The following is a 22675-nucleotide window of genomic DNA, read 5'->3' as shown; positions in this document are numbered from 1 at the left end:
AAAATTTCTGTGGGCGTCAACATATAATGAGAATCTTCCGCAGACGATCACGTGACAGGTCAGGGTTAGGTGTATTGGTCAAGCTGACTTAAGCATTCCAGACTGAATTTGACTAGGTTTATGATGTATAAATCAACAGATGTACAAAACCCCAAGTGCTTCTAGTATACATCAATAGAACTTTAATAATGTATTCTCTATAATTCTTTACAACTTACCCTATTTAAAAGAAATATTTATTATCTATAACTCTTTAGTATTTTTTTTACATTTAAAAAGTTATATATTACATTTATTCCTTATCAAGTAACATAAATAATTTCTAGACAGTATTCAAAAAATAATTTGTTTATGTGTCGTTACCATATTCATTTTCACCAAAACAAGATCACTTAGTATTGAAAAATTGTGACATAACATTCTTAATTATGAAATGTTTAATTTCTTTTATAAATATTCATATTTTTTACAAATTTTTTTAAATATGGTAATAACTATTAATTCATACATCAACCATTAAAGTATATTTATTTATAAAAATTACTTTTATTAATATTTTGAAATATAAAATTGACTAATATTTTATTTATGTTTCTCATTTGGTATATATCTATATATTATCAAAAAAATTTGTAAGTGTGCCTTACAAATATAAAACTAGAACAACACTAATCAAATAAATTTTCGTTCATAGTTAATTGAAGGAAATTTTATTTAAATTTAACTGTTCATTCTGTAAATTAACAAATTGATTTTTACCAGTTTAGCATATTTTAACTAAAATAACAAAAGCCAAAATTTATTAACATTTATATAGATTTAAATATATAATTTTACATCTAAGGGATAATATTCATATTTAAATAAATAGTCATTATCATATAAATAAAATGTTATTTTTAAACTAAATTTTCAAATTATCATAAAAATATTTTTTAGAAAATGTAGTTTTAGTTCTAGCAAAGTTTAAATAAAATAAATTTAAATTAACTAAACCAATTTTTTCCTAGACATTATTTGAGAAAGAAGTTGCTTATATATCATCACCATATTCATTCTCACAAAAAGATGACATGACATGAAAAATTGTGACATAACATCAGTCGATTATAACCTGTAATTCTTTTACAAATATTCATATTTTTGGCAAGATTTTTTAAATATAATAATAACTATTAACTCCAAAATCAACCATTAAAGTATATTTTATTTAATTTTTTTTATTAAGATTTTTGAAATATAATAATGACTTATTTTTATTTATATATATCAAAATTATTTGTAAGTGTGCCTTACAAACATAAAATTAAAATAATGATAATCAAATAAATTTTTGTTGATAGTTTAATTGAATGAAATTTTATTTAAACTTTATGGTTCATTATGTAAATTAACAAAAAAAAAAAATTCCAGTTTAACATATTTTAGCTAAAATAAAAAACTAAAATTTATTAAAATTTATATAGATTTAAATAAAAAAAAATAAAAACTAGGAGATAATTTACATATTTTTAAATAAGTAATATAATAATTTATTTTTATACAATATAATTTTAATTGTATCTAGTTTAAATAAAAAAATTTAAAATAATTAAACCAAATCAAAAGAAACAAAAATATATATATTTACATTTTTGGTTTTATTTTTCCGAATCGATGTAATTAAAATATAAAAATAATAATGTTAACATGTGAATTAAAATTAAAATTAAAATATATTTAAAATTATTACTTATTCTTTTTTATTTTTTTATTATTTCTCATATATTTTTTAATGGTTACCGGTTTGAGTTGTTATATTATGTTTTTTTTTTGGTTTCAGGATTAGATGTGGGTGGGCCTTTTGGTCCAACATTCAAATTGTTCATTAGAATTCGTTTGGATATTTCCCTTTTCTTTGGTGAAATCCTTTTGGTCCAACATTCAAATTGTTCATTAGAATTCGTTTGGATATTTCCCTTTTCTTTGGTGAAATGGACATTTCCCTTTTGCACCAACATAGCCTTTTCAAATATATTAACATAAAAAAAAGGAAACCGATGTTCTCATAAATATATTTACATTTTGTCAAACATCATTGATGGATTAGGAGTGTTCGATGTGCGACGCTCACCCATAATACCGAATATAGATTGGTCCATATGGACCGTATCAGATTGGTCCGCTGCTTCTGCCCACCAGTAAAAGTTGTAAAACCGCAAAGTTTAGGGATCTTTAATTATGCTTGTTTCTTGTATTCTAAGTTATCCAGTTTTCGAGAGACATAGATTGTTGATGCTTCCTCAGCAGTCGCGCCATTAGAAATTCCATTGTGAACAGTGCATCGAACGGAGTCCTAGACTCCAGGTACTTTGGCTAAACCGCTTTTTCTCCCTTACGTGTGTACGTATTCTCCAGAGCTTCTCGGTATGATCTCACCTCCTCCGTGAATGCTTCCAAGTTTTTCACATTCCCGACCACCTAAATTTGAACAGATCGAGATATATGTATGAAATTAAATGAATATATACAATCACATTCATAATAGCTTTCTTGTTGGAAAAGTTACTCACCTCTTCCGCAGTCTCGCCGGCTTTGACGTATGATTTCCGGACACGAACTGGTTAATGTTTTTATAATTCTAGGCTTCTTAGCTTTTCTAATATACTTTAGATTACAACTTCGTATGATATTTTGAATTAAAACATTTGTAGACATATACAAATGTCTACAAAATTGTTGATTAAAAATCATGTTTTAAACATATACTTTAGCCTACTTACAAACAGCTCTTAAATATTTTAATAGATAGGAAATAAATTTGTCAATGAATGGTATCACGTTTAATCTAAAACTAGGTTAAGACCAACGCAATTGCGCGGGCTGAACGTCATATTATTATTTATTTATGTACATTTGTGTATGATGTATATAATTAAATTAGATTAAGCACCTAAATCAAAACAATACCTCTTGGTAATTAAATCAAAACAATCATTTTATTTATTTAATATGGTATATAACTAATTTCAATGACATACACATAGATATTTAGTACATTTTAATATAAATATTTATTATTGACATTTTACATAAAATATTTCATATAGTACAATTTCTAATGTGCGATTTTTTCAATGCAAATTTCAAAATTAAAATATTAAGGTTTCAATACATTTTTAGAAACTAACATATTTATGTATTTTATATGTTATATAGTTTAAGTTTAAACTATATTAATATATAATATGAATATCTATTAAATGAGACTTTGTATTCATACGATTTATGATTATTTGTAGCTTGTTATTACAAAAAAAAAGTTAAACTATTGATCACAAAATTTGAGTGTGAGATATTTAATGTTTTTAGTAATTTATAGTCATTTCAAAATTTTAAAATATAACATATACAAAAAATATAATTTTGTATTATATGGTTAATGTAATTGTTTAACTCTTTTAATAATATAAAAGTAAACAAAAAAAGAGCTAAGATACAAAGATTGTTATCAAATATTTATTATTCATAATCATCAATTGTCATATATATATATATATATATATACGTTAATCATATTAGGTAATTCTATAGTTTTTATTTAAAGAAAATTCGAGAATATTATTTTGTACAGTATTTATCAATTTGATAGTTAGTTTAATAAAATGTATAATATAAGTTAAGATGAACCAACCTATTTTTTAAAAAATTTTGAATTCATGATGACACGTGGCTACAAAACAATGTTGTAATGTTCCTCGGTTAATATATAAGAAATATAATATATAAGAAATATTCCGTGTTCACCTTACTTAATGCTTGATTAATTTAATGTCAAAGAAAAACGCGCTAAAGAAAATTGCATAAAATGTGAAATGTCTACTTAAATGCACAGACGATTTTCCTTTTTTTTAAAATGATGATTATATAATATACTCTCCTAAGTACATGTGTAGAGATTTTAATTAATGTCACACGATTCGGTCTATATTTTGGATCATAAAAAGACCTCTAATGAAATATTAATTTTGTATTAAAAGGTCAATGGCATGAATTGTAATAAACACATGAAGAAATGTTATTAATTGTCAAAAGCTCCATAATCGAACAACTATTACAAAAAAGGAGAAAAACAATAAGCGTCAAAAGGAAAAAAAAAAAAAAAGAAAGAAAGGAAAACTAACTATTAAAATTATGAATTTAAGGAAACTAGTATTAATTCCTCGAGGTTGCACCCCAATATATATATATATTAATTTAGAAGCCCTAAATCGCTGCTATAACTTTCTCTCGAAGATTGAGCTACAATGTGTTTGTCTACGGAGACAGCGGAGCTTCCTATGCATGTGGTGACGGATGAGATTCTCACGAGATTGCCTGCTAAATCTCTGATGAGATTCAAGTGCGTTTCAAAGCTCTGGTTATCGCTCATCCGCTCACGTTATTTCTCCAACCGTTTCTCAAAGGTCCCATCCCCTCGTCTTTACATGTGTTTATGGGATCAAGCCACCATTGGTGACAATGAAACATACACATTGGCTCCTCTAGACACTAGGCCTTCAACGTCCACCTTTGTTGTTGACGACAATCTGCCCGACCCAGCGATTGGAGGTTACATCTTGCAAAATCTTGGTGGCTTCATGATCTACGTCTATAGGAGAGAGCCCCATATCTATAACCCTGCCACCGGACAATTGATAGGCATCCCCTTAAGAAGTTCCGACCACATCGTCGTACCTCCTGGAGGAGAAAAGGTCGTCACCTATTATTTCGGATACGACCCACTTAGCCACAAGTACAAAGCGGTCTCCTTGATTAGCGTATTCTTAGAGGAAACTAAACAAGTCATAAGTTCAGTGAATTATATCTTTAGCCAAAAAAATAAACTAGGTTATTGGAACAAGGCTGCTCTAACCACTACAAGAAAACATCGGCATACTGAGGGAAAAAATCGTCGGTATGTCGTCGGAATAACGCTATTCCGACGACATACCGACGAAAAAAGTCCTCGGAAATAACTCCTCGGAAATTCATCTTTCCTCGGAAATCCCTCGGAAATTTCCGACGGAATTCCGAGGAAATGAATTTCCTCGGAATATTCCGAGGACTTTTTTCGTCGGAAATTCCTCGGAATATTCCGAGGAAGATGTCGTCGGAATATTCCGAGGGATACACTTCCTCGGAATATTTCCAAAATTAAAAAAAAAAATTATAAATTTATTTTTTTAAATTGAAATTCGAAAATATAAAATTAAAATTGAAATAGAAAAAATATTTAAAATACAAAAAATAATAAAATAGTTTTTATAAATAAAAAAAATGTTTTATAAATACAAAATTAGTTTTAATAAATATAAATATTTTTATAAATATGAAATCATCTTTTTATAAATACAAAATAGTTTTTATAAATACAAAAAATAATAAAATAGTGTTTATAAATCAAAAAAATGTTTTATAAATACAAAATTAGTTTTAATAAATATAAATATTTTTATAGATATGAAATCATCTTTTTATAAATACAAAATAGTTTTTATAAATACAAAAAATAATAAAATAGTGTTTATAAATCAAAAAATGTTTTATAAATACAAAATTAATTTTAAAATATGAAATCATCTTTTATAAATCCAAAAATCGAATTTATATACAAAGAACGTTTTGTATATTTAAAAATAGTTTTTATAAATACAAAAATAAAAAAATAGTGTTTATAAATCAAAAAAATGTTTTATAAATACAAAATTAGTTTTAATAAATATAAATATTTTTATAAATATGAAATCATCTTTTATAAATCCAAAAATCGAATTTATATACAAAAACGTTTTGTAAAATCGAATTTATATAGAAAAAACGTTTTGTAAATACAAAAATAATAAACAATTTATAAAACAAGTTCTAAATCAATTCAACACAACCAAATCACAATTCTAAACCTATTACACAACAAATCACAATCCTACCCAATCACCCTAACAAAAATCTATCAAAAAACTTCTAAAATCATCAAATCTACTTAAAAACCTAACAAATAGGACCTAAGAGAGTGGGATAGGGTCCTTACATGATTTGTAAGGGAATGGAAAGGATTCGCCGGAGAGATCGTCGCGAGAGAAGGTGGAGAACGCCGGAAGGAGAGAGAGATCGCCGGAGAGGAAGAAGAGAGAAATGGGGAAGAAGAGAGAAATGGGGAAGAAGATGCGGTTCGAGTTTATAAAACCTTGGGTCTGACGGATATTTTCCGTCGGAATTCCCTCAGTATTTTCAATTTCAATTTTCGCGAAATATTTGGCGGCTTGTTTGCCCGGTTAAATGAAAATATTCCGAGGAAATTCCGACGGCCACTTAAATATCCGTCGGAATTTCCTCGGAATATTTTCATTAATTCGAGGAAAAAGAATATCCTGTGCATATATTTCTATTAATTTATATTGTTCCTCGGAATTTCCTCGGAATATTCCGAGGAAATACCGAGGAACTAGTGTTTGGGGTTTCAAAACATCAATTTTTTTTGCCGTATTTCATTTCTTATACAATTGTAATGCATACCATTGAGGATTCTTTGTATAGATGAGCATAAACCATGAAATAACAAATTTCAAAACGAATTGTAAGTATTCCCTTTACCGTTCATTAAAGTGTATAAGTGTTTCTCTTATGTTGTGGGGATTTCGTTCATACAATCGGAAAAGTGTTTATTATAGGGTAAGGAACAAATTTTTGACTTCATAATGAACGTAAGACACTTAATAAGGGTTATATAGGTGTTATTCAAACCGCAAAACGTTGTTTTCGGTTTAAAAACCCTATTTCCTCGGAATTTCCTCGGAATATTCCGAGGGAATTCCGAGGGAATTCCGAGGAAACCCTTTTCTTCCTCGGAATTCCGTCGGAATATTCCGAGGAAATTCCGAGGAACTAGTGTTTGGGGTTTCAAAATCTCGAATGTTTTTTTATAAACGAATCGATCGATGGATTTATGTCCAGAAACGCATCGATCGATCACTAAGATGGAACAAAGCGTAACAATGTGATCGATCGATGAGATTATCCCATCGATCGATCTAGGATATCAAGTGTTCCTCGGAATTTCCTCGGAATATTCCGAGGAAATTCCGAGGAACTAGTGTTTTGGGTTTCAAAATCTCGAATGTTTTTTTATAAACGCATCGATCGATGGATTTATGTCCAAAAACGCATCGATCGATCACTAAGATGGACCAAAGCGTAACAATGTGATCGATCGATGGGTATATGTCCAAAAACGCATCGATCGATCACTCGTTCGTCGGAATTTCCTCGGAATTTTGTGAGGAACACATTTTTCCTCGGAATTTCCTCGGAATATACCGACGGATTAGTGTTTCCTCGGAATTCCGTCGGTATATTCCGAGGAAATTCCGAGGAAACCCAAAATTTGGGCTTCCTCGGAATTTCCTCGGAAATTCCTCGGGAAATTCTGAGGATTTCATTTTCCGTCGGAATGTCCGTCAGAATACCGATGTTTTCTTGTAGTGAACTCCAACGGACTTTTGTCCTCACATGCCTTCCAAAGGAGGAATCTCTATCGATGCAATTATTTATTACTTGGCTTTGGTGGATAGAGATCGATTTGTGGTTGTTAGTTTCGACATTAGATCTGAAGAGTTCAACATGATCCAAGTACCCAAGCTGCATGAAGATGCCCCGGTAGATACCCCAGATCTGACTCTTTTGGAGCTTGGAGGAAAAGCAACTCTATGTGACCCAACCAATCTTAGAGACAAGGGTGTCTTGGCCTTATGGACCCTGGAAGATGTCGGGAGCAAGAAATGGTCGTCCAAGAGTTTGGTTTTGAAGCCTTCTCAGCTGCCTTTAGTCGACAGCATTACATTCAGGGTAAAAGGTACAACTCAAAACGGCAAGGTTTTCCTGATACCAAAGGATTTTCTTTCTCCTTTTCACATTCTCTCTTATGATATGCAAAACAATGATATGAGAAAGATTGAGATCAAAGGTATACCGGACGTCTGGTTTAATATGTACGAAGAAGCTGACCTACATTTTGATGTGATGTTTATGGACCAGAGTGAGAGCCCAATCTATATTGATTTCCTGTCCTGTTTTGACTGGGGAGATGGAGATTGAAAGATGGAAGAAATCAAACATATCACGGAATAATGAATCTGAAAAAAAAAATCCAAGAACATCAGAGATTGTAGAAATTAAAATTGGTTTAATCCTTATAGTACAAATTTATGCATTTTCTATATTTATTCTAAAAGAGTAGCAATACTTTTTCATAAACACTTTTGTGCTTATTCTTGTTATCAAGAGATATTAAACCCATATGCTCTTTGAAGAGTAGCAAGTCTAGTTAGGATTCTATTTCTAAAATCAACCAAGTAATTCGAGTCGACAACCTGATACTGTCTTCACCGAAACAGAGCTTCGACGAGAATGCTGCAAGTAGAAGAAAAACAAAACGCGTATTCAATAAAACCACCATAACTAACTCAAACAGAATAGTTCCAATTCTTTTCCCTCTCTTTAGAAGATATTCCAGGCTACGTAAACTGATAAAGTAGTCGTCTTTGTCTCTACAAGAAAGCTGAATCCACCTGAGTATTGAACTATATATATGTATATATATGGTTCAATATGGCTCCAAAATGTAATGCAGTTGAGCTGATTTCTCACAAGGTAAACTGAAATTGTTCAAAGAAAATAACGACTAACGAACATCAAACCATATTGTAACGTACCATGAATATTATACTGTAAATTTAACAGCAAATAAAAGTGCAATTCGAAGTTATAAAAATCATTATACACTCAAAACTTCACCAAAAAAAAAAAGAATTTTGTAGGAATGTCATATAGTTAAGAGCCTTGCAAATAGATAACCAAGAGTAGATTGTCTCGTTAACTAACCCTAATCAGCGTTAAACGTTCTCTAATGATTGTAACACATCAAGATTCTAGTAACATATATTTCTGGCCTTCCTATATACTACACGAATCACAATAATTGAGCTTGTTATAGTCTTCACCTCGAAGTTGTTGCTCGTGGGGATAATAAATATAAGCTATATATATATATTCTTGCATATATGAAATACCTAGAACCATCCTCATAGGTAAGATACATAACTAAAGATGGAGATAATATATAGAAAAAATCAAGATGTCATAAAAGTAATCTATATATAATAGCAAACTGAAATTTGGAATCTGCTGACATCATCTTTTTTATAGGAAAAAAAAAATCAGAATCTAATGGTTGAAATTGTTTTAATTTGATGATATAAGAGATAAAAAGTTATCTTCCTTTGAGTAGCTGACATCATCAAAAACTGTCGTTGTCATCTTCCCCGAATCGTTTCCTATTCTCAAGCAACACAACTCTCAAGTCACAACCCTTAAATGGTGTCCCTTATCAATCTATATATCTATGTTCCATGTTTTCAACACATCATTCATCCGTACGTCTTTTCACGCAGAATCTCACAATCAATTTTTACGTGATCGCCTTCGTAAAAAAATTGACAAATTCTCGCTATCCCCAATTTTCTAAAAGATCTTGCGTCTTTTAGCGTTGTTAATCTTTCATTTTTATGTGTACATGTTCGGCTGAATCTCGTCTTCTTTTTGGCTACGAGCAATCTGTTTCTCTAATTATTTTTTTATTCCGATTTTTTGTTTACGAAACTCCTACTTTTGTTTCTGTTACTGGTATTTTATGATTCGCTGTGGTTTTAGTTTTTCGTTAACTCATGGTTGTTTGGTGTTGCATCAGACAAAGTGGCCTTATCTTGTCATATTATATTTTCTCTAGAACAGTAGTTATTGATGGTTTTGATCTAATACTTCTATTTATAACTTTTCTTTATCGACTGACAACTTCTTTCTAATGGAATGGATGTAATTTCAAGTGGTTGATGTCTGGATTTTAAAAAACTTGACAGATCGTTGGGAATTTGCAAATGAGAGGTATTTTAGATTGCGCAAACAATTACTATACTATGCTCCGGCATAGCCTTAACAAAATTCTCAAGAGCAGAACTCATATGTAGGTGAGCACGTTTTTTTTTTACTGAACAATACTTTCATTAAGACTGCAGCCTGAACTTACAAGAGGAATGACAAACATACAATCCAAACTGCTCAAAATATTGAGAAGCGAAGCAGACAGATAACAGGTTATCTCCTGATACTAAAGCTCCGCACAAGGAGCAGGGCCGGCCATGGGCCAAGCCCAATGAAACATTCGCCTTGGACCCCCAAAATTTTTGAAAATTTTTATATGTAAATAGGCCCCCAATTTGTAAAAAAAATTTTTTTAGGCCCCCAAATTTTTGAAGTCTTCAACTCCAAACTCTCAGGGCCGGCCGTGACAAGGAGACTCATGAAACTAAGAAAATTACATATACGATCAGTCAAAAGTCACAACACTTCCTTCTTAAACCAAGGTAAAGGATCGCTGGAGACATTGAAAACCAAAGATCTAAATAGACAGGACCTACAGAAATTAAGAACATGGTACGGACCCCAACATTGTATAACCCGGCGAGGCCACAATGATAGTTGTGGGAGACCAACAACATCTGATAGATCTATCAAAAACAAAGGCTAGAACTTTAGAAGCCAAGAGTAACCACCAGGACATGCGTCAGAACAAACACTACCGGCAACCGCAATTAGACGAGCCATTGACTACGGAAAGAACCCAGTCCGGCAAGACCACCAACGGCAAAGACGAGGAAACTGAGAATGCTTTCCTCAAGATATCGCATCCGTACAAGGACGATCTTCCACGAGCAAGAGAAGCGGTTACGAGGAGGTCACACCCAAACACCAGCATCGACAAGGCCAACGAGCGCTACAACAGCAAGGGCGATCACAAGACATGGAGCAAACTAACCACCGCAAGGTGAGCACGTTTAAGTGAGGAACTCTGGACTCATAAAGCGTGGAAAGTTACAAAATCAGTGGATGACAGTTTTAAACTATATTTCTTTGTAACGTGCATGTGTATTAAGAAAATTAAAATTTACTAACTCAACATAGTAATGATGCCGTGATAGTTAAAATACTAACTAATATAAACAGTAAATAAAATATTATTTACCAGAAACAATATAAGATTTTGTCTAATATAAAAAAAATTTCTACAATAATTTGAAGTGTCACTGTAATTAATGGTAACTGTTTATATATTGAATTAAATGGTGCTGATTAAGAGTTCCAGTTTTAAAAGAGCAGTAATAAAAATAACACCTTTTTAAAAAACTTGTGTTTTGTATCTACTAAGACTTTGACCTTGATGCTTGTTGATAGTCATTGCAAAACATAAACAATCTACAGTTAATTCTTTAGGTGTTGATAGATATTAATATATATTTTTATTTTAATGTAAGCAAAATAAACTGTATGATACAAATATATTATGTATTCCATGTGGCCATAAGCTCTGTGAAAAGTGTTTAATTAGTTGACTACAAATAAACGGTCTTTGTCCTTTAATTATGCCGTTATTGTTTACCTTAAACAAATTACTATTTTAATATAATTAATTATAATGTAATATTTATAAAGTACAACACACCCATATTTACTTTCTCTTTTTAATATTGGTCTATATTTTTCAGATGTAATTCATTATTTTATTTAAGAACACCAACTAAAACATTATAACAATTGTTTTTCTTATACTTTCCGGTTTTACTCTGGATGAACTTAACTTGTAAAAATAGTATTAAATATATTTGGAAATATTGTGACCAAATATATATCGGCTATTTCTGACTTTGTAGTATAAGAAAAACCAACTTAAATGTAAAATAACCGCATAGATATTAGGATCAAATCTACGAATGGTGGTGAGTAGTGAGATGCAAGCATATTTGACGTTTCCAAAAAAAAAAATTGGGAGTGTTTAGTGGACAAAGATGAGTTGTTTTTTTACGTAACTGCTATAATTTTTAATTAATTTATTTAAAACATAAACAGTTGCCCTCTCTGAAAATTCTTTTGTACGATTTTGTCATTTTCGTTTGATTATTATGAGAAGTGAGGAAGACTCACGTTTATAGAACCAGCAACCAAACATTATTTCACCAATTAGTAACTTGACATAATCCTACAATACTGATTTTATGATTTATGTTTTGATAACGTGTTCAATATGTATTGCAGTGCATCCTCATATACCACATAACCTTAAAGTTAAAACTGCTATTAAAATGAGTAATTCATTATTTTTGCAACTGGAAAAGTGGGGCGAAACACAATTATTAATCCTGAATTTCGAAAACGAGTAGATCTATCTCCATTTCTCCAAAACAGTCAACTTGTTTCTAGAAATCTCATTTTTTTTTCCATGATTGTGTTGAAGATGATAATCCTCAAGCCCTTTATCTTCATGGTTTGGAAAGTTTATGTGTATTTGGAGAGCTACACAATGGATGCTTTTATATTGAAAGAGCCGCAAACATTTGTGATGAAAAGGCAATAGTTATGAATGCTCTCATTTTTGTATGTTTTGGATTACCTGAATCTGGAGTTGATGTACTTGACAATAGCTGACTGGAACAACAACTTAAATGCGGTGACTTCATATGCCAAAGAAATCGAATTGACTTTGTTGCAATTTTGTGTTACTGGTCATGGTGTACTTGAAGGAACTTGGTATTGTCCATTACCAGAATGCGAGTTTAACCATGCATTTTTTCCATGTTCACTTTGTTTTTTTATAGGCACTCTATTATTATTAAAAATCTATGTTAACTTGTAATATCTATGTTAACTTGTAATATTTAGTTTTATGTTTCAAACGTTGTCAACTGTTTCTTTTTATTATTGTGAATATATTTGACTACTATACATTTGTGACCCAGCATGGTTAAATAGGTACACGCTGAACAAACGCTAATGATTTCAAACCGTGTCTGCGGTAATGTAATATTGATAAAATTGAAGTTGACTCTCCTGCGAATATGGACAAGTTAAGAAACGCGTGAACATTGTCGTGAGAGTGTTTCTTTAATCTTCTTGCAGACGAGATGAGATAACATTTTTGTTTACACATTTTGAGACTAATACAATTGATAATTTTAAATAATTATCGGAAATAATGAAACTACATAAGTATAAATATCAATCAAATATAAAATTTCTACTAAAACAATTGATAAAATAAAATTTTCGATTAAGTTGAATAATTGCCACTTTGAAAAGTACTTATATACGAAGTTCTCTATTAAATACTTAACTGAATATGTTATGTAATTAAATTACTGAAAACCGGTATAACTGAAGACATTAATTTTATGTTTTAACCATTGTAACATTTGGTTCATACCTTTTGCAAGTGCATGACTGTGCGTATAAATGATTTCTTTGTTGAGAAAGAGTGGCTACAACTTCAATCATGGAACTACCTGAAGATATTGTATGCGATATTTTATCGAAGATTTTCAATCGGTCAAATAAAGATTTTGGAATTGTAGATTGGTCAATAAAGAGATTTATAGAATCTCAAAATCGTCTTTTATTTTTTAAAAATCTAAAAATTAGGAACGTATTCAAACCTCCATGCAATGAGAGGTATATTTCTAAACATAGTAACTTCGTAGACGATTGTGTTCTTCTTAATAACAATGTTGAAGCCATGTTTTTATCTGGCATAAATGAATTCTATTTTAAAAGAGACAAACATAAAGTTCTCAAAGGATTAAAACATGCCGCAAGTTATATGCATGCAAAATCCATGTATATATTAGGTATTAATGTTATTGGAGATGGTGATTTAACACAAGGCTCTACATTAATTAAGGAGATATTTAATAGCAAAGGAATATTTCAGCTTACAAAATGTTATACAAGTCTTAAATCGCTTTCTTTGATGCTTTCAATGAAAAAACACAATTTTTATAGAGACATTTTGGACGGAATAGAAGTGCAAAAATATTGTTATTGTGTAGATTGTTTAGTATAAAAAGAACTTGTTAAATTCCTTAAATATTTTTATAATTAAATAGTAAAAATGGTTTATTATTTCTCTAAGAGGTTATTAAATGTTTGAATTTGTAGCATACGATTTATTTTGCTTACATTAAAATTTAAAAATATATATATATATATCAATAGTAAAATAATATTTTCAGTGATTATTATGTTTAAATTTATAAAAAAAAATTAAAATATTAAACTAATTGAGATGAATGTAACTTACCATATGTAACTAAAATCTGGAACAAAATAAAAATACCAGTTGTATTGTACCTTAATAAGGTTTTTTAATATTATATATTTTAGGGTTTTCTGCAAAAAAAACCCTCAATGTGGTTTTTTTTGCAAATTAATCCGCGAACTCAAAAACCCACGGGTCAACCCTCCAAGTGCCAGTCAAACTGCAATATAACCCTCGACCGTATTTATGTGTATTTGACTGTGTATAATTTTAACATTTTTTCAATACTAGGTCGTTTTGGCGCTAATTTTTTAATGAAAAAATTTTGTTGAACTCGTGGTTTGAAATTTGAACCTTAAATACCATGTGCATGCTATATAACCATCTCGGCCAACAAATATATTTGTTTACTTAACAAACGCAATTATATAGATTTCTAAAACGAAATGACCTTGTTTTTCTCGGACATGGGAGCTTGCGTAAATGCACAATGAAGGTGGGGTTCAACAAATTTTTTTCATTAAAAAATTAGCGCCAAAACGACCTAGTATTGAAAAAATGTTAAAATTATACACAGTCAAATACACATAAATATGGCCGAGGGTTATATTGCGGTTTGACTGGCACTTGGAGGGTTGACCCGTGGGTTTTTGAGTTCGCGGATTAATTTGCAAAAAAAAACCACATTGAGGGTTTTTGCAGAAAACCCTATATTTTATTATATGCATCATTGGTTGATTTAGTTAAATACTTAATATTTTAAACATGTTTTGATTGCAAAAGCATAATTATAACTTTAGATCAAACGGTGTGCCGGTACCATTAGAAGGAAGCTCCTGACTGTTTTGGTTGTGGTGCTGTTGTTGACCTTCTGCAGTTGAACATGTAAACAATGGCAAAGAAGCCCCCGCCGCAGTTTCATGGGAAAGCGCCGGTGCATGTGCTTTCAACAGGGGCATGGAAGAGGATGAAAGCGGCGTTGAAGAAAATGGAGTTATGTGATTAAAAAGTTATAGATGTTCTACCGGTACAATATAAGAAGGCGGAGACATGTTAAGGAATGGAACTAAGTTTTGAAACAGTTTGGTTGGTCCTGCGTTTGAGCTTGGAAGAACTTTTACTTAAAGTTGCATCCCTTGGCTTAGTGTCTAAGCAATCCACAAATGAAATACCTAAACAAAATTAACCAAGTATTTGAAAATGTTTATATTTAATTTAGTATTGTTTCCCCCGCGAACCGCGGGGGTCCGAATCCTAGTACACGTAATAACGATCCGATGTTTCAAAAAATTTATCCTCTAGAAATTTCATTTCAACATTAGCATAATATGGGGTAGAGCAGGAATAAGAAGGAGGATAAACACAACGATGAAGAGAATAATAGCGTAACAAGTCCATTTTCTCGAGCTCTTTTGGTTCTCCCTCGCGTCTTGGAGCTGATCAGTCCCTCTTCTCACAAACGAGCTCGCCTTAGCCACATGGCTCTCTATATTGTTAAGCTGCTGCCCTTGCGCTTCCACTAAAGCCGCCATGTCCAAGAAAACTTGGTGCAACTCCAGTAGATTCTTCTCAATCTCCTTCACCGCATCATGTCTTTCTTGAATCTCAGAGATCGTGTCCATGATTTGACCTCTTCCTTGCTCTTGAATCGCTTTTTGGAGGAAGTTTTCACTCTCACCGCTTGCTATCAAGTTATCGATTGTTTGCTCGTCCGCTTGTTCTCCTGTTATCGTGAAATACCTTCACCAATTCCGACATAGTCATTATTAATAAGGGGTCTAACTCACGTTCAAAATCTAGCTCGAAAGTGAAAGATTTATGTCAGATGTGGAACATTTAATAGTCATATATCCTTGCAACACAAGAAGACAAAACATAGCAAGCTTGCAATACAAGAAACCTAAAAGTGGAAATACCTGCGCTCTACGGTTTCTTTATACTCATCGTTCATCCGTGCACGTAGACTTTGGAAACTATCCATCAAATCCTTGAGCTTCTTCCCAAGACCACTAACCACAGAAGACCGGGTCCTATCCGTAGACGAACCGGGTCCACAACCCGGGACATTACGGCTGTTAGCGTTGGCTTTCTCTAAGGCTTCTAGCTTCTGCTTAATGATTTTGACTCTCTTAAGGACCTGACCTACGTCAGCATCCATCTTAGCTCGCAGCTCCTTGACCTTTTTGGCATTGTGCACCGTCTTGCACTCTTCGTTCGAGTCTTGAAGCTTCTTGTAAAAAGTGTCGACTCCTTTCATGTCATCTTTTACATTTTCGACGTCCTCAAAAAACTTGTCGAGGTTCATCGTTTCTTGACCTGCCTCCACATCCCCAAACTGAGCTTGGTTCCTCTTGAACGAATTTGAGAATAAATCATTCATTTTTTACTCTTTTTGAAAAAAAATATGTAACAATTATTATTTTTGTGATTTTTTTTTTTTCTTTTCAATGCTTTTGAATGATGATGATCATCATTGTCATATTCTGTCAGAGTACGAGGAGGTTTTGTTGGGAATGAGAGTCGCAAGCAGTTTTGGTAATTATCTAAAATTGGTTTAGTGGCATAACTTTGTCTTAACTAAATTAGCTAACTTTTTGAAAAAGACGTAGTTACCCATGTAATGGGCCGAGCCTAAAGCCCAAATAAAAGTCCAGTTCTCCTTGTATCATCTTCTTCTTCAATATTAACTTGGTTTTGACTAAAACCTCAAACAAACCCTACTGAATCGCTTCGTCTCTGATCGGAGGAAGTATCTGGCAATGAATGTAGAGGATGAGGGAGCCGCGGGGGCATTGGCTCCGCCGACTAGAGCTAAGCACATTGGTATAAGAGCTCTAAAGAACAAAAGCGTCACCGTCTCTTTTGATGAGAAAGATCTCAGGTATCGTTAAAAAAAATCTAAACTTTCTGCTGTTTCTTTGGAGTCAGAGTCGATACTCAATCTGGGTATCTTTAATGGATGTTTGCTTACGTAATTATCTGATTTTTTTGGTGTGTTCCTTTAAGTTCTGTTTTGTGCTATTCATCATCATCATCCATATGTTATTTGGATAGTTTCAAGAACAGTATCATGTTTTTTATGATGCATGAGTGATCATAGTTTATGATATGTCAGAGAGATTTTTAATGCTTCAATCATTTGTGGATATTGTTTCTTACTATTTTGTTTGAAACAGAGCCTGATGCTTCAACTTCTGGTAACTTTTCATAATCACTTTAGTTTTCAGTTTGGAGATAATTTCACGTTTTGATTGAGAAAGAGAGCTCTACTAATGGTTGATAGTTTTGTCTCTGTAACTTTAGAGAACTGATTGATTAGAATCGAGAAGTTGCACTGTTGAGTCTTTTTGTCTTCATTGAATGCTTTTGCCTTAGGTATGCATGTTCTGATATTTGATGTGTGTTTCCTTGTGGGTCAAAAGGAACGACGATGTATGATACAGGGGAGCTTAAAGTGACTATGACGACAAGCGAGATATCTCGTGAAGAGGATGAGCCTGTTCGCAGGGAAAAGACCCAGTCAACAGAATCCGATGGTTCCACGGCCAAAGCCTCCACATCACAGCCGGCGCCTTTGAGGAAATCCAAACCCTCGAAGCAGAACCGGAGACACAAGTCAAGCACCAAAACCATGAAGAAAAGAGATAAGAAGAGAACAAGCAAGAGGGATCAAGAGTTCACGTTAGTAAAGAGAGATTTGTTTTGTTTCCCTTTTAGTGACAAGCTTTCATCAATCACATTTGTAATGTCTAGAGACTAGCGCAGAGAGAACAAAAGATACATTATTAACCACTATCCTATGTTGTTCGTTAAAGAAAATCAGTAACATTCACGTTAACAACAAAAAAAGAAAACAAAAAACTTCTCTGGTCTAAATCTTCTCTTTCAGGAATCAATCTCTCTTGTTCATTCTCATCTTAGCTTCGGTTTCCCCACTATAAGGAGCAACGTGGAAAGCGTATTGCTGCATAACAGAGAAGACAATCATCTCAAGAACCACAAGCACGTTTTGCAGAGCTTCCCCAAGCTGCTCCACCTCCAGCCAGAAATGATGCGACTTTATCAACCCCAATCCCACCAATACCTCAAGCACTACTCCCTGCACCAACACACAGGTTTCTCAAGATCAAAAGAAGAACAACAACAATGTGATAATCCTAAGTCTATTGAGATGAGACTGTGTATATATACCTGCCAAAAGCAGAAGAATACTATCCCTTGAATGCACATGAACTTGGTAAGCGGCTTATGAGGCTCCAACTCTTTAGCAAAAACATGGAAAAACTTCACCAAAGAATACAAAGCCAAGTATACCGAGACGTTTAGAACAACGGTGAAGATCCAGCTCAGCCACGGTGGATAAATCCCGAGAAGCTGCAGTGATATCATCAAGAAGGAACACACAGGGCGGATAACACAGAACTGCCACGTCCAGTTATTGAGCTGTTCCAGCGTGCTGTGATCCAGATGTGTGGTCCGAGGAACGAATAGCGTCATTGGAAACGAGTGGTGGATCTCTCTCCCTTTAATCTCATCAGGGATGATCTGTCCGCTCGTGGATATGTTGAGGTAGCTATACATCAACGCCAAGAACTTAGCAATGACCTGAAACAACAACAACAACAACAAATCAAGAAACAGCCATAGAGAGGGAGAGACTCAAGAATCGAGTTAACCTACAAGTGCCTCATAGCAATCTTTAGCGGCGTCTAGAAACATGAAGAAGGGTTTGCTTCCTTTGGCATCAAGCAAGCCCAAAAAGGAGGTGATAGCGTAAACGGGAGCCATGAGGACAATGATGAGAATGGCTCTCTGCTCTTTAGGGTTCTTCCAGTAGAAGAGGTGCTGTGATATGAGCTGCATGGTGAAGTGCATCGAGAGCAAGACGCAGAACACGGATCCCATCACCGTGATCTCCGAAGGAGATAGAGTTGACAAGTCAACCATTCTGCATCGAAATTGAGAAAAAAAGTTAACTGAATGATTCATTCACAAAGTTTCTGACTTTTCAATCAGATGTTATACTCTAGAGAAACCCAGAATCAAATTAATTCATGAACGAGCTAAGAGATTCCAAACCAAAACGAATAAACAGCTGAATCGAGCTGAAAAGGAGACAACTTTCTTTGAAAGCTCTTCAGGGTCACTCAAAGATCGAAGCTTTATGCAGAGAGGAGGATCCAAACCTGATTGAAACAAGCGGGTGACGTCTATTGAAGAAGAAGACGATTCAAGATGAGAACTTCACCGTACTGTGATGGTAACGATTCTTCAAGTAGTGAAGCTGTTCTTCATTGACCGGTTGAAAGCAAGAGACAAGTCAACGTTTCTAGATGAAAAAGTTAGACACTAAAAAAGAAAGAAGCAGGAAAGTTTTTTTGGTTGAAATGTTCATAAAAGAAAATTAAGACTCATTTCTTTTTCATTGGTCAATGCATTTAAATATTATAATTTATGGATTTTTTGAGAACTATATAATTTATGGTTGAAAAACTTTTTTTGAGGTTATTATAAGGGAAATTGACTTTTTCTGACGGTCATTTTGTAATGTAAGAAAAAAAAAAGACGCAAACGTTTTAGCAAACATTATTTGTCACGCAGGGATGATGCTGTTACAACCGACGAATATGCTTTAGTTAATAAAATAGCGACTCTTTATCTTAACGTTTATGTATATCTCGTGTTCCTAATGTCAACCTTACGATAGGAACGTATGAGACTAGCAATGTCTTGCTTGCACACAAACTCAACATCTTTTATTATGTTACTTGTCATTAACCTAACTTGTAAGTCCATTCTTGTCTCTATATTTACAATATGTATGTATATTCTGTTTGCAAATTCTCTCAAGTTGTTGTAGACAAGAGAACATAGAGAAGACACTCTTATTCTACAAGAAAAGATTTGAAGTTTGGAGATATGGCATCGGCTTTCAGATCACCCACAAGGTTGATTTTTGTATTTGGTGTAATGGTTTTGTGTTCGGTTTCTCCTGTCCGTAGTTGGAGTAAAGAAGGTCATATTCTTACATGCCGAATTGCTCAAGTAAGTTGATGATCCAGTGGGTTTTATATAAATGAATTATGCATACAAGTAATACTATTGGGATGTTAAGCCATACCAAGTTTAAAGATTCTTGGTAGAGAATTGGTAGTTCTTACAAAAGTCCGTGTGTGTTTATGTGGTGTGAACAGAAACTTTTAGAAGCAGGACCGGCACATGCCGTAGAGAATCTACTACCGGATTACGCAAAAGGAGACTTGTCCGCATTATGTGTGTGGCCAGACCAGATCCGACATTGGTACAAGTACCGTTGGACCAGCCCTCTCCATTTCATCGACACTCCCGACCACGCCTGCTCTTACGAATACTCCAGTAAGCCATAAACCGTGGCCGTTTCTAGCTTACTATATCTACTTTGGTTCTATTGGTCTTGAACCGTAGTTAACTAATACTCATACGGAACAAGGTGAAAATAATTGAATTTTGATATATAAAACAGGGGATTGTCATGATCAACATGGGTTAAAGGATATGTGTGTGGATGGAGCAATCCAAAATTTCACGTCTCAGCTTCAGCATTACGGTGAAGGAACTTCTGATCGTCGATGTAAGTTTTTTATTTATTTATAAAAATATACAAATACTAAGTCTATATAATTTGCCATTTCTCTGATAATTTTATTTTGATTACATTTCTTCATCTTCAATTTCAAAGATAACATGACTGAAGCCCTTCTGTTCTTGTCGCATTTCATGGGAGATATTCATCAGGTTTATTTCATCATTACACATTTCTTGTCAGATATTTTATTTTAGTTTGTAACATAGTTATAAATTTTTCTTTTACATAAAAGCCGATGCATGTCGGATTCACAAGTGATGAAGGAGGAAACACAATAGATTTACGTTGGTACAGACACAAATCAAATTTACATCATGTAAGGCTTCTTTTTTCCTCTTACAAATTTGAAGAACTTGATTACGAAAAAAGATTACCTAATAAAGAAAATGTGAAGGTATGGGACAGAGAGATCATTCTCACGGCTCTAAAAGAATACTACGACAAGGACTTGGATCTTCTCCAAGAAGATCTTGAGAAGAACATCACCAATGTACTAACCAGTTGTATATATTTACTATAATTTTCATATATAATCGTTTGTTTATACCGTGGGTTAAATATAAATGGGTTATCCTATATATTAGGGATTATGGCATGACGATCTATCTTCGTGGACAGAATGCAATGATCTCATCGCTTGTCCACACAAGTAAGTTATAAATTATAAAGGTTGACAAATATAGATTCCTATAAAAATTTGGGTTCGGTGGAGGAATTGTAATTTCTAAAACAAAAAACTATAGATAAAATGGATAATTCTTCTTGTATGCGCAGGTATGCTTCGGAGAGTATACAGTTAGCTTGTAAATATGGTTACGAAGGCGTGAAATCCGGTGAAACATTATCAGGTATGTATTGTTTGCTTATAAAAGTATCTTGTACGCAAACAAAATAACCAAAAGAAAATTAATATAACTGAGTTGTGTCTAGTTTCAGTTCAGTTTTGAGTTTCTTGATAAACGATTAGGAGTGACCTAAATCAGATTGTCAATGTTAAAAAAACATTTTCAATATGGTAATGGCATACGACAAATGTCCTTCCAACCACAGCAAATAACTTATACATGCTTTATTCGTCTAGAGATCCAAACGACTAGCGAAATTTTAAATGTTGGAGGTATTAGTCTTTTCATACTACTTATGCAAATAAAACAGAGTGAAGGCTAATGACATTGATTAGATCGTTTGTTAAAAGACATTATAAGAAATAGTGATTAGTGTTGGTGTAAGACTAGCCATGATACTAGCTAGAATGTCTTCAGAAAGAGTGATCTCGTCACATGTACACATAGTCATCATGAACCGAGATTATAAAGAGAACATATGAGGAGTTCAGTGGGTTACGAAATTCAATTTCTTGATGTGAAGAAGATTATTCTCTCTTTTTGTGATACAAAACTGATTTAGAGGTTAATAAGAAAACTGATTTCCGGAAATATATACTTATGCAGAGGATTATTTTGATACAAGGATGCCAATAGTGATGAAGAGAATTGTTCAGGGAGGAGTTAGACTAGCCATGATACTAAACCGGGTTTTCAGTGATACTCATGCTGATGTTGCTGCCACTTGAACCGATCCAGACCAGACCGGATCATCAAAGCATTTGATTAGGAGATTATTTGGTCATTTCGCAAAGTTAAATAAGACTGATCGAATATTCATTTCTTTGTAGCTATTTCCATTTGACAGCTAATGCCTGAGGGCTAGTTATTTATACAGATGTGTTTAGGATTAGGTCATATATTCCATTGTGTGTTTGTTTTATAAACTATGACATGTTAAAAATAAATAAGAAATCTAAAAGAGAAAAATATAGTACTACTATTGATCACGTGACTCTTGACACTACATTGGATTTGTACAAAACAAAAAAGATAAAACGAATCGAC

At 32.9% G+C, this 22675-nt stretch overlaps 5 protein-coding genes across 6 annotated transcripts; 3 read left to right on the top strand and 2 right to left on the bottom strand.

Annotated features, from left to right (window-relative positions):
• Positions 1-4286: 4286 nt before the first annotated feature.
• On the top strand, positions 4287-4893 carry LOC106453798 (F-box only protein 8-like). The gene is made up of 2 exons (XM_013896003.1): positions 4287-4784; positions 4870-4893. The coding sequence occupies exons 1-2, from the start codon at positions 4287-4289 to the stop codon at positions 4891-4893; spliced, it is 522 nt and encodes a 173-aa protein (XP_013751457.1).
• A 2634-nt stretch (positions 4894-7527) lies between these two features.
• LOC106453800 (F-box/LRR-repeat protein At2g40920-like) lies at positions 7528-8112 on the top strand. The gene has a single exon (XM_013896004.1). The coding sequence runs from the start codon at positions 7528-7530 to the stop codon at positions 8110-8112; it is 585 nt and encodes a 194-aa protein (XP_013751458.1).
• A 7246-nt stretch (positions 8113-15358) lies between these two features.
• On the bottom strand, positions 15359-16653 carry LOC106455032 (syntaxin-125-like). The gene is made up of 2 exons (XM_013897092.3): positions 16075-16653; positions 15359-15898 (listed from the first exon to the last, which is right to left on the bottom strand). Exons 1-2 carry the CDS (start codon positions 16536-16538, stop codon positions 15466-15468), a joined length of 897 nt encoding a protein of 298 aa, XP_013752546.1. The 5' UTR covers positions 16539-16653; the 3' UTR covers positions 15359-15465.
• Positions 16654-17922: 1269 nt separating this feature from the next.
• On the bottom strand, positions 17923-19571 carry LOC106451710 (transmembrane protein 184C-like). Of its 2 annotated transcripts, none has more exons than XM_013893672.3 (4): positions 19345-19571; positions 18839-19106; positions 18350-18763; positions 17923-18257 (listed from the first exon to the last, which is right to left on the bottom strand). In XM_013893672.3, exons 2-4 carry the CDS (start codon positions 19103-19105, stop codon positions 18051-18053), a joined length of 888 nt encoding a protein of 295 aa, XP_013749126.1. In that variant the 5' UTR covers position 19106; positions 19345-19571; the 3' UTR covers positions 17923-18050. The 2 variants fall into 2 exon arrangements, with proteins under 2 accessions (XP_013749126.1, XP_013749127.1); XM_013893673.3 differs by having other exon boundaries at positions 19238-19529.
• A 390-nt stretch (positions 19572-19961) lies between these two features.
• Positions 19962-22610, top strand: LOC106451712 (endonuclease 1). The gene is made up of 9 exons (XM_013893675.3): positions 19962-20203; positions 20353-20533; positions 20661-20768; positions 20877-20932; positions 21016-21099; positions 21178-21273; positions 21368-21432; positions 21558-21631; positions 22235-22610. Exons 1-9 carry the CDS (start codon positions 20078-20080, stop codon positions 22354-22356), a joined length of 912 nt encoding a protein of 303 aa, XP_013749129.1. The 5' UTR covers positions 19962-20077; the 3' UTR covers positions 22357-22610.
• The last annotated feature ends 65 nt before the right edge of the window (positions 22611-22675 follow it).

The sequence above is a fragment of the Brassica napus genome, chromosome C8 (genome assembly GCF_020379485.1).
Source record: "Brassica napus cultivar Da-Ae chromosome C8, Da-Ae, whole genome shotgun sequence".
NCBI lineage: Eukaryota > Viridiplantae > Streptophyta > Magnoliopsida > Brassicales > Brassicaceae > Brassica > Brassica napus.
This window is presented reverse-complemented; position numbering and strand designations above follow the sequence as displayed.